Source organism: Gymnoscopelus braueri, assembly GCF_963280865.1.
Source record: "Gymnoscopelus braueri genome assembly, chromosome: 7".
NCBI lineage: Eukaryota > Metazoa > Chordata > Actinopteri > Myctophiformes > Myctophidae > Gymnoscopelus > Gymnoscopelus braueri.
Window position 1 is genome coordinate 23,910,817 of NC_137608.1, and position 13,139 is coordinate 23,923,955.

General features: G+C 43.4%; 1 protein-coding gene across 2 annotated transcripts in view; it reads left to right on the plus strand.

The window, feature by feature from the left end:
* fbxl17 (F-box and leucine-rich repeat protein 17) overlaps window positions 1–13,139 on the plus strand; it is a 311,779-nt gene that overhangs the window by 111,689 nt on the left and 186,951 nt on the right. For both annotated transcript variants that reach the window (XR_013933440.1, XM_080432836.1), the window contains exon 8: window positions 12,814–12,944. Coding sequence is in view for 1 of the 2 variants with exons in the window: in XM_080432836.1 (XP_080288962.1) it covers window positions 12,814–12,944 (131 nt within the window). In the remaining variant the exon portion in view is untranslated. The remainder of the gene's footprint in view (window positions 1–12,813; window positions 12,945–13,139) is intronic.

The window sequence follows — 13,139 nt, forward strand, 5'->3', positions numbered from 1 at the left end:
TGTGTGTGCGCGCGCATGTGTGTGTGCGTATACCTGCACCTGAATGAAATCAATCTTTCCCCTCACACAGTGTCAAGGGACTCACCCTTGAGTCAGGTCAAGGGACAAGCACACTGAGGGTAAGCCCTCAGTGTGCTTGCGTGGGTGTGCGTGCGCATGCGCGTGTATTTATGGCTAAACTAAACCAGCTTTAGCATGACCCCCTTGCTCTTTGAGTTGTTGGGGTGTGTGTGTGTGTGTGTGTGTGTGTGTGTCTGTGTGTGTGTGTGTGTGTGTGCCGGGTGCACTTACACACAGAACTATGCCAAAGTTAAGCATGGTTTAAAAAGAAAAACATTTAGAAAGTACAGCCTATTCTCTGCACTTCCTCCTCCGATTCCGTCGGTAGAGCTTTGGTGTTGGCCGGCTTTGAATGATGAGTAGACAAAAAACCACAGTCGTTATCCACCTCCTCCAACAGTGTGTCGGTACCTCTTTATAACTCTCTCCCTCTGCCTCTTGGTCATTGTCTCTCTCTCTCTCTCTCTCTTTCTGGTGTACTCTGTATCTCTGTCTTCTCTCTGTTAGTCTCTCACCATATGCCTGACTGAATGACTCTCTCTTCCTTCTCTCTCTCTCTTTCTCTCTCCTCCCTGCTTTCTCTCTCTCCATCTTCCTGTCAAGTGGTATTCTTGTCTTCTGGTAGTGATTAAGTCCAAGGTCGGCCCTATCAGAGAGCCCAGTGTTTGAGAGCAGCGCTGCGAGTACCAAAGAGCTTTTACCCCCCACCCCCACCCTCAGATGTCCCACTGACGACCAACCCCACCCCCCACTCCCCTCGCCTGTCAAACTCTTGCCCGCAAATCCCCTTTTTGTACATCAGCCTATCATTGGCCCCCAAGCACGGTGCGGAGCGTGGAATGCCTTTTTCATGGGAGTGTATGCGAAAGTTTGACACCCTCAGGAGGGAGGGTGGGCGAGAGAGAGAGAGAGAGAGAGAGAGAGAGAGAGAGAGAGAGAGAGAGAGAGAGAGAGAGAGAGCGAGAGAGAGGAGGCCCGTAGCCAAAACAAATGGAGAGGTTGTTGAAGAAAGTGTCAGAGATGAAAGGAGGTATATTTTCGAGGCTGTAATGGCTCTGCGTCGTTCCCTCTGATGTTCCCCTTACTTTGGGTATTTCTGGTCTTAATTTGGGCCTCGCAGATGAATTGGGCTGCGGCGTTGTTGTTCTTTTTTGGGGGGTTCTTTTCCTCCAAAGAAACTTGGGACCTCTTGATAAATGCTCTCTAAATTTGACAGAACTGGAACATGTATAATACTTCATCCTCCCTCTCCTTCGCTCTCTCTCTCTCTCTCTCTCTCTCTCTCTGTGTTTATGAGCAAATAAAACAGTCTGGTCCATGACAGTGGAGCTGTTTCACTTCGTAAACCAAACTCACATGTGGACCACATCCGGGCCACTCGGTGGACTAGCTCGGTACATGCAGGAGCAAGTCCCAACATCCCCACCCATCTGAATGTGGCTCAGGACCATTGCAACTCGTCACTATAGAGTCCCGCGACGTGCAACATACCAAGCCTCCCTCCTCGTAGCAAAGCCACCAACACCACATGAGACGGTATGAAACAGTCGGGGGGGGGGGGGGGGGGGGGGGGTCTAGAGAAATCGGACACAAAGGTTAATTCATTAAGACCTGAAGCCGATTCTACAAATGTCTTCTAAATCCCAACAGTTTTCTGAAAAACCTATGTTTCTATATCAATGGTGCTCAAACTTTTTCATGTCAAGGACCCCCCAAAATGATATGTATTTGGCCACGGACCCCCATCTCAAAATATGTTGTTCCAGGGACAGACCCCCAAAAGCAAAGATGTTTCGCTTTAAATGTTTGCTTTAAAAGAATGTAAATATATTAGTTTGCACACACTTTCTCGATTTTTCAAAAATCGCAGATCTACAAGCTTGTATATCTGCTATTTTTGAATAGCCAAAGTGTAAAATAATGCTTTTTTTAGCTCAAATGAAAAAGTGACACATACCAGGTCTCCACCTAGAGTCACATTCACACCCTCCTCCTTATTCACCAAACTCCTGCCACACCTCCCCACGTGCACCGAGTGCATGTCTGGGGTCCGCCGTAGCCTCTGCCTTTACAGTACAGGCTCCTTATCTATTCTCCCTTACTGGAGCACAGCAAAATACATAATCTCTGTGCCCTCTGTGTCAGACTGATAACCCCCCTCACCCCCCCCCCCCACGCATGCAGGGGTTGTAAGTATGTCTTCTGTATGTCTTCTGAATGTATGTGTGTGTGTGTGTGTGTGTGTGTGTGTGTGTGTCTTTTGTGTATGCACATTGGTGGATGGGACAAGGGAGGAGGAGGAGAAGGGGTTTATCTGGGGGGGATGTTTAAGGTGGGTTCAAAAGCGTCAGGGGGGGGGTGGGGTTTGGCTTAAAAATTACAGCGGAGAAAGTGTAATAAGGATTTTTGTGAAGAGAAGGAGGGGCAGGCTTGGGGGGGGGGAATCGTGAATAGAAAGAGCGTGGCGGGAGTCTGAGCATGATGGGCATGTGCCACGCATCTCCAAGAGTCGTTTGAAGACTTATTCATTTGAGCTTTTGAGACTTTAATTAAGCCCCATACGTCGTTGAGTGGAGTCCCTCAGGGCTCTATACTAGTGAATTTTATTTTTTCCCCGCATTAAATACATTAAATACATTAAATATCCCCACAGAAAATAGCCGACCATGAGCTTGTCGATTTGCTATTTTCCGCGAGAGTTACGGATGGGGTTTAAGTGGTTACATCCAGACACAGTCGGGGAGTGAGACGTTTGACCTGACAGGAGGGGTTATCGTGTCTCATTATTTGACCAACGAGTTTCATGCTGTTGGGCGAGAGTGTGTGTGTGTGTGTGTGTGTGTGTGTGTGTGTGTGAGCGGGACATGACACTAGTATACGGACACAGTCAGTATATCATCTGTTGTGTAGAAAGCTTGTATGTCCAAAAGTTAAAACCCACTGTTACTTTTCAGGAAATGGAAAAAAATAACCTGTGTTCCAATGGATTGTGATTATTGTTTGTCACAAGCTCTTGGTAATACTTTTTATTGGACGCGGACAGACTTAACCACTTTCAACCTGGCTAATATTTCTTTAAATTCTTGAATATTTTGAAAATAGCCGATCTACAAGCTCACAACACGTGTTGTGAGCTTGTAGATCGGCCTTTTTCGCTACTTGCGCGAGACACAAAATAGGACAAGGTTTCTGCCTGACATAGACGATGGATATACAGTATATATATATATGTTCTATTGGTGCATGTATGTGGATATACAGTATATATATATATATGTTCTATTGGTGCATGTATGTGGTCATCTGGCTTAGTGATATACAGTATATATATATATGTTCTATTGGTGCATGTATGTGGTCATCTGGCTTAGTGATATACAGTATATATATATATGTTCTATTGGTGCATGTATGTGGTCATCTGGCTTAGTGATATACAGTATATATATATGTGTTCTATTGGTGCATGTATGTGGTCATCTGGCTTAGTGATATACAGTATATATATATGTGTTCTATTGGTGCATGTATGTGGTCATCTGGCTTAGTGATATACAGTATATATATATGTGTTCTATTGGTGCATTTATGTGGTCATCTGGCTTAGTGATATACAGTATATATATATATGTTCTATTGGTGCATGTATGTGGTCATCTGGCTTAGTGATATACAGTATATATATATGTGTTCTATTGGTGCATGTATGTGGTCATCTGGCTTAGTGATATACAGTATATATATATATGTTCTATTGGTGCATGTATGTGGTCATCTGGCTTAGTGATATACAGTATATATATATATGTTCTATTGGTGCATGTATGTGGTCATCTGGCTTAGTGCACCGAAGAGAAACCAGCACTCTCTGTCTCCTCCAGCCGTTCCCTGCCACTGACTTTGTTATCAACACCAACACACATGCCGGATTAGAGGGAGAGATAGACAGAGAAGTGGGGGTGGAGGAAGAGAGGGGAGAGAGGAGAGGGGTGGTGGTGACAGGGAGGAAATAGGTGATAGACAGTAGATGCCCAGAAGACCCATGATAAAGGGAGAATTTAACCCATTCAATCCGGTCATTTTAGATTTTTTTTGCTATAATCATTATTTTATATACTTTGGGCTATTAAAAAGTACAGTGCCACCCTACGAGCTTGTAGATCTGCAATTTTCTCTTGAAAAATAGCGTGGCACTCGGTGCCGCGCTATGAGCTAGTAGATCTGCTATTTTTGAATAGCCCAAAGAAATCAAAAAATGACACAGATGCGTTCCCGATCTTAATGGCTTAAAGACACACACACACACGCAGACCTCAACACATGAGCGCGTGCTCGTGCGCGTGCTCGTGCGCGTGTGCGTGCGTGCAGGGGGATCAGACCAGTGGCCCGTGACTGATGCGGACAGTGTATCTGTGATGTCAGACCCCATGCCCTTTCCTCTCTTTCGCACCACCATGCCCTCTTCAAATATTCATCCCGTCTGGCTGTATGTCTGCGTGTGCGATTTTAGGCTCATCCCGGAGGGATTGTCTCGACACAGCTTTCTCCTGTCTGACTCGGGATGTGTCTGGGATGTTCAGATATGGAGACAAATATGGAGAGAGAGAGTGTGTGTGTGTCCGTATGCGTGTGTGTGAGAGATGAGTCGAGATGCTTGTATGCATCCAAGGACTCCTCTGTCTAGCTTTCCTCTCACTTGTATAGGCTCCTCATGTTGTCTCCCTGACACGGACCACATACACAGACAAATTCCTTTCGAGCTAATACCCTGCTACTACTGTAGCCGTGAATCACTTCCCTTGAACTGTGATTATGCTTTCATTAGTGGAAGTTGGTACCCGTCATCATATCGTCGCTGTTGGGTGGAAACTTTTCATGTCCAAAACATAAACTTTTCAGAAAATGTAAAAAGAAAGAACCTGTGTTCCATTAGATACAATGTAATACTTTTAACCCATTAAGACCCGAGGCCGATTCTACAAATGTCTTCTAAATCAAAAGAAAAACAGTTTTCTGAAAAACTTAGCGTTATCAGTGGTGCTCCAACTTTTACGTGTCTAGGACCCCCCAAAATGATATGTATTTGGCCGCGGACCCCCATCTCAAAATATTTTGTTTCAGGGACCCCCCAGAAGGAAAGATTTGATTAAAAAAAAGTTTGCTTTAAAATAGCGGCAAATTTCTCAGTTGCCGCCTCCTCTCTATGGAACCACATGAAAGCTGCCCCCCACCCTTCTCTTCTTTTAAAACCACCCCCCCCCAAAACCCATCTCTTCAGACTTGCCTTCCCCACCTAATCCTGTTGCTGCTGTTTCTACCGTTTTATTTGTAACTGTTTGTATTTTCGAGTATCTAGAAAGGTATACTACATACTGTATGTCAGATCTATTAACCCATGGAGGCCTGAGGTTCCGATTCTGCAAAATGTCTTCTATATCAGTGGTTCTCAAACTTTTTCATGTCAAGGACCCCCAAAATGATATGAATTTGGCCGCGGACCCCCATCTCAAAATATTTAGTTCCAGGGACCCCCAGAAGCAAAGATTTTAGTTAAAGGGATTGTAGGCGATTCAGAGATAAACAAAGAAAAAAACTCCAGCAGTTCGTTTCCCCGACCACCAGGGGGTGACGCAGGGAGGACTTCCATAGAGTTAAGGAGACTTCTAAACGGGCCATGCCGAATATAGGGTGCTTTATTCGGATACAATTCGCGGAACTGCCCGCCCCTGCCGGTTCTCTGAATTTTTTTTTTTAAATAGGCTCTTTCATGACAAATTGACCACATATATGAAGTTAAACAACTAAATTCTATCCAAACGCTATCTGAAAAGTAAATTATGTGCCTCAAAAACAAAGTTTGAGAGCGTTTTCAAACCGAAAGTAAAAAGTTCACACGGACACGGACGCGCACGGATGCGCACATGCGTGCGTTAATTTACGGCCCGACACATACATAAACAGTAGGGAAATACGGATTTCAGAAAGAGGACTGTTTTTCAATGCAGGAAAACACCCCAGCATCATTATATAGTGGCTGATAGAGGGGAAAAAATGCAAAATATATATATATAGATATTTTTCAAATTTAGGCTTAATGTTGCCAACAATCCCTTTAATGTTTGCTTTAAAAGAATATATATATTCAAAGATTTACACACATTTTCAAGATAAGAAAAAAAGAATTACATTTTTTTTTAATGACGTCGGCGACGTCATTGGCACTCTGGGCTTATGAAACTGAATGAGTTAATGGGTTAATATTCTTGGTATCATTATAATTTTTTTATTAGACCAAAAAGAGAGAGGTTATTGCTCTTTGCTTTGTGATCAGTAAGTCATAACCCCAAAAATACCAAGGCACGCAGCTTTACAAAAATAGCAAGGCTTCACTCAGAATTAAATTAACACTCGGGATTTTAGGCGCTGCACAGTAAAATTGTCAGCGAGGGGAATAAATGTAACATTACATTTGTACGCTCTCAGAGTTGTTGGTGTATGGATTAACATGCAGTAATGGAGAACAAAAAAATGTGAATCATATTTCCCAAATCCAACATGTTGCGTGTTGCTACGCTTTATAAAGCACAGCAACAATGGCAGCTCTGTCCGCCCTGACCAGCATCTCACCTGCTTGGCACAGCGGGACGCGTTGACGATGACGGTCAGTCCCAGCCATGGTGTGCCAGCGTTCTGAACATGACATCATATCCTCTGCATGGGTTCAGCTCTGGCTTAACTTCCTGCTTGGCATCTTGATGCTTGACGTTGTGTAAATATATGCAGTAATGGCTGCAGTTACTTACAGCACTGTGCTCTGACAGAACATACACGCACGCACGCACGCACGCACGCACGCACGCACGCACGCACGCACGCACGCACGCACGCACGCACGCACGCACGCACGCACGCACGCACGCACGCACGCACGCACGCACGCACGCACGCACACACACACACACACACACACGCAGTGCCAAACTCTGACATGTTCTAATGTAATAAAATGTCAAATCAACCTTTCCACAAATATTGAACTGTGGCCCATGCTTGGCTGAAGGAGAGCATACCTTTGAAATGGCCGTTTATTTTTCTTCTAATTTAAAGTGACGTTTTGTGTTTTGACCTCTGACTCGAGCGCTCATTTCCTGTTTCAGAGAGGGTTCTAATTTTGGCAGGTGGGAGCCAAGTCACTCGGAGCCAACGACTACCCCCACTCCCTCATTAACCCATTCAATCCGGGAACGCATCTCTGTCACTTTAGATTTCTTTGGCTATTCAAAAATAGCAGATATACAAGCTCATAGCGCGGCAAAAAACAAATCGTGCCATTTTCTGCAAAAAATCATTTTTTTTTTTTTAAGCGAATATTTGTAACTCAAATCTTTGCCTCTGGGGGTCCCTGGAACAAAATATTTTGAGATGGGGGTCCGTGGCAAAATACATATAATTTTGGGGGTCCTTGACATGAAGGACCCCCTGTTAGGATTTAGAAGATTTAGAAGAAGAATCCCCAGAAGTAAAGATTTGAGTCACAAATGTTCGCTTTAAAAAATATTCAAAGATTTGCAAACATTTTCATGATAAAAAAAAAAAAAGCAGATCTACAAGCTCATGGCTCGGCACTCGGTGCCGCGCCATGAGCTTGTATATCTGCTATTTTTGAATAGCCAAAAAAATCTAAAAATGACACAGATGCGTTCCCGGTCTTAATGGGTTAATACAGAAACACGGCACTAGAGTCAGATCTCAGACAGGGACAGTGTTTATTTATCCAGCTCATGCGTGTCATGAAGTGATAGCTTATCTCTTATCCTCTTGGCTTGAGGTATGATAGCATTATATTTCATTTTATTTGATATAAACTTGGTTCATAAATGAACATTCTTATCCAATTTGGATCACAATTCTGAAAAGAGTGGTTTGAATGCAGAATCTTTGACTTTTTTTTTGATCCCCTGTCATGGTTGCATAGTACTGTATATCTGTCTCCTTTTGACAGAATCTGAAATTGAAATCTAGGCCAGAAAATCTAGAAATCATGTTACACAAATCATAAAGTCCTTAAACACAGTAGGAGAGTAGAGATTGCATCGAGGATTAAGCACAAAAATGTTATGTTTTAAAAGGTTATGATTGTTTCATTTATTCATTTGTATTTATTTTTTAAAAGAAGGAAGCATGATTATTTTGGAGCTGTTGCCGTGCTGGTCTAACAGTGTTTGGTCTCATTGAATTTTTCAAATCATCTCTTGTTAGTACTGCATAATAATAATAATAATAATAATATAATTGCAATAATAATAGAAAATTCTCTTTGAGGATCATTCACTGAATGAAAATCAGCGCAGGCAGTTGCATCTTTTTGGGGGGTTGTTTTAACCCATTAGACCTGGGACGCATCTGTGTAATTTTTTGATTTGAGCTGAAAAGCATTATTTTACACTTTGGCTATTCAAAAATAGCAGATATAAAATGTATATCTGCTATATAAAAAAAAATCGAGAATTTGTGAATAAATATTTTTTGAAGCAAACATTTGTAACTAAAATCTTTGCTTCTGGGGGTCCCTGGAACAAAATATTTTGAGATGGGGGTCCGCGGCCAAATACATATAATTTTGGGGGTCCTTGACATGAAAAAGGTTGAGAACCACTGACATGTTTTTAAAAAAAAAACTGTTAGGATTTAGAAGACATTTTGTAGAATCAGAACCTCAGGCCTTAACGGGTTAAAGTGGTACAACACGGTGAGGAAAAGCTGGCACTTTAGTGTGCAAGTGTGTGCACGCTAGTATGTTTGTGTGCCCTCGCACCGCAGGTGTATTTTCCAGTGTGTGTGGTTATGGGTTATGTTGTACGCTGTGCATACAGTATTGTTGTGTGTGTGTGTGTGTGTGTGTGGGGTGGGGGGGGGGCTGACTGACTGACTGAGTGAGTGCTGGCCCCAGAGCAGCTGTGTTTTGCAGGTTTGGGTGTTTTTATTAACAGGGTGAATAATTATCCAGCTGTAACTGCTGCCAGCTCAGAGGAAAAAAGGAGACAAACTCTGCCTGGCTGCAGTCCTCAGCCAGGGAGAGACGCAACCTGCCAAAAAATCTCACCAAATCCCCCTACGATACCTCTCTCTGTCTCCATCTTATCTCCCTCTCTCTCTCTTTCTCTCTCTCTCTCTCTCTAACTTTAACTTCCTCTTTGTCTCTCTGTTTCTCCATCTGATGCATACCCTTTCTCTGTCGATGTTCCTCTCCCGATCTGTCTGTGTGTGTGTGTGTGTGTGTGTGTGTGTGTGTGTGTGTGTGTGTGTGTGTGTGTGTGTGTGTGTGTGTGTGTGTGTGTGTGTGTGTGTGTGTGTGTGTGTGTGTGTGTGTGTGTGTGTGTGTGTGTGTGTGTGTGTGTGTGTGTGTGTGTGTGTGTGTGTGTCTCTCTCGTTGCTGTCCGGCAGAAACCAGCTAACTCCATTTTGACGCTTTTGCATTTATTTTTCCATAGATCAGGGCCAATGAACGCCCTTTACGTCTGTGTGTTGGTAATTAAAATATTGAACCGATGAAAAGCATTAAAAAGTGCTTCTGACAAAACCAGCAAACTCCATTGGATCCTCAAACTTTCTGCTAAACCAGAGTTAGCTGGTTTTGCTGACTCCAGGCTCCACCCCCCTTTGACCTCCATGGTGAGCTTGTTCATTGTGATTGTGAGCTAGATCTGTTTCCCTCCTCACGCGCTGTCTCCCTCTCTTGCTCTTCTTCTCCTCTTCCTTCCTGATTTTGTTTAGTTTCCCCCCCTTATTCTTCTGTCTGCTGTGTTGTTCCTCGGATCAAGGAGATAAATGGATAGAAAATAAGCTTTCCTTTGAGTGGAAATGATTAATAAGCCTTGGGGTGAGAACCTTCTACCTTTTATAAAATCGATCAATCATAATCCATCAGCATTGGGAAAACAAACAGAGGCACCAGAGCCCGTCAGTAGGTGTAACTAATTACCAAAAGAGCACATTTTCTTCAGTGGTGGAAAAAGTACTAAATGTTTTTACTTATGTAAAAGTATCAATACTTCAATGTAGAAAGTCGGGAATTAAAAGTGTACGCCAGTAAAAGTACAACATTTTTGGCATCAAAATGAACTTGAAGTACCAAAAGTAAAAGAACTCATTATACATATTGTCTCATTTAAAGTTTTCAAATGTATATATATATATTTTTTGAAAATAGCCGATCTACAGAGCTTGTAGATCGGCTATTTTCAAATGGCCGAAATGTATATAGGGCTGAAGTGGTTATGGTTAATATACAGTATGTCTTGTAATATTAATCCAAATCTACTAGGCTAGTACTAGTTACTAAAGTTTTCAAATAATTGTAGTGGAGTAAAAGTACAATATTTGCCTCTGAGATGTAGTGGAGTAGAAGTAAAAGTACAGAAAATTTGAAATACTCCAGTAAAAATACCTCAGAATTGTACTTAAGTAAACTACTTGAGTAAATGCACTTGGTACACCTCTGCTTTTCTTCTTCAGGGATTTTATTTTCCTCTATGGGTGGGGGGGTTCTTCTGGCAGATGACTGCCAAACGATGGAATATTTTGCTGTTGTGGTTCTTCACAGACAGAATAACAAAGTTACCGGCTGAGCCGTGACTCTGCTCCCCCCATCACCAACCTACCAATTTCTCTGCGGATGCTATGCAAATTTTTCCTCGTATCCATGACCCAGCTACAATCTCAGCAAATCGCAGCACAGGGATGCTGGCCTGTTTTCTCATTGGCCAGCCACATCAATGGGTTGCTCGCAATTGGTTGAAGTGGAAATTGGATTTGGGCGAAGATAAGCGTGTTTTGGAAGATTTTTGAGACCAAATTCACTTTTGAAGCCGGGGCTTTTATTATTTTTTTAAATCACATTTTACGGACTGAATAACCATAGAAATTTGAGTTTGAATACATACATGCATGCTGTGTGTGTGTGTGTGTGTGTGTGTGTGTGTGTGTGTGTGTGTGCGTGTGCACTTGTGTGTCTGGTTGTAGTGTAGGTCGTGTGTGGTTTCACGCAATGTGGAGAGGGTCACTTAAATACAGATTCTATTTTGGCAAAGCCTTTGGTTTGCAAACAATGCTGCCACACACACACACACCCCCACACACACACCCCCACACACACACACACACACACCCCCACACACACACACACACACACACACACACACACACACACACACACACACACACACACAGATCAGCTACATTATCCATAAATATTTTAACACTTCGATCCAGCACTAGCCACAGGGGCACAAGATGGTGTGTGTGTGTGACTGTGTCAGTCTGTGTGTATGTGTGTGCTTGTGCATCTGTGTGTGTGTGTTGAACACATGTGTGCATGTACTTAATGTGCACATGTTGATGCATACACAACATTGTTGTTTATGTACATTTCTTCCACTGTTGGTGAATACAGCTGCCTTCCTGGCCCATGTTGTTTCATTAATGCAGTATGTCAGTATAACCATGTCTCAGCAGATTCATGTTGATCTGCCTGCCTATTGTAAGTGGTGTATATGCTCTTTTCTCTGAGAAGAGAAGCACACACACAGCAGCCAGCCACACAAGACCGTAAAGAAATGAATTGTTTACCTTCAGTGGAGTGTAGCATTAAGCCTGTCTGCCATTGGCTGTCTGCGTGCGTCTGCGTGCGGGCGTGCACAGATAAGGGTGTTTGTTTGCATGCGTGTCTTCTTCTGAACGCACGGTGAGCCTCTCAGACCCCCCCCCCTCTTGTCATGTGACTGGTACAGTATGTATGATGTCATGCCTATGGAGCAGACACAGTAGCACTCAGTGATCTGAACACCAATCTTAAGCTTGTTTTCTGTTTAGCCTGGGCCGTGACATTTACCACCGCGCCTCCCTGGCGACTGGCCTCAATATCATGCCTCTATTATCCTTCCTCCCTGTGTGTGTGTGTGTGTGTGTGTGTGTGTGTGTGTGTGTGTGTGTGTGTGTGTGTGTGTGTGTGTGTGTGTGTGTGTGTGTGTGTGTGTGTGTGTGTGTGTGTGTGTGTGTGTGTGTGCGCGCGCGTCTGTATTGCTTAGGCCATTCTGAGTGTGTATCAGGGAAAAAACATGCTTTTGGACTTTTTAATGGCCACAAGCTGGAAGTCTTGCAGGAAAATATAGAAGTTTGTGTATTTATTGGTTCATAATCACAAGAGTCACCTCACAAGAGCAAAGCACAACAAAGACATTTAACCAGGCCATAAAAAGTGAGACATTTTAGATTCAAAGCTGCAATCCATAACTTTCATTCATGTCCTACTCGGGATTCAAACCCGGGTCCCCTGTGCGAATGCCAAAATTGTTACTTCTGAGCTGTAACGGAGAGCACGTTTTGGAGGGTGAGTTATCTCCATTTGACTTTCATGCAATACCTGTCGTCAACCAGTAGTGGTTCTACCCAGCTACAGGATCTGAATGTCTCCATTAGCTCTGTGCATTTTTCAGAAGGTGGCATACCCGTTTCCTGCTCCTGTTCATTTTCCGATAGATCCGTTTCATTGGCTCGGCAGCAGATATGAACCGGAAACACACATGACACTGTCACGTATCGGCGATACATCAATATCAGACTTTTTTTTACTCCCTAATCGGCATCTGTCCCAGCCCGATAAATCCAGTGTCGGTGGGTCTCTATAATTAATGACTGTGTGTGTGTGTGTGTGTGTGTGTGTGTGTGTGTGTGTGTGTGCTCTCCCTCTGACAGCTCCGTAACCTGAGTATTCTGGATCTGCGGCACATCTCAGAGCTGAACAACGAGACGGTGATGGAGGTGGTGAGGAAGTGTCATAACCTCAGTTCCCTCAACCTCTGCCTCAACTGGAGCATCAATGACAGGTATGACTGCACGCATGCACATACTGTACAGTACATACAGTACACACACACACACACACACACACACACACACACACACACACACACACACACACACACACACACACACACACACACACACACACACACACACACACACACACACACACGCACGCTAAACAAGCTCAATAAGATCATAAAGAAGGCCAGCTCTGT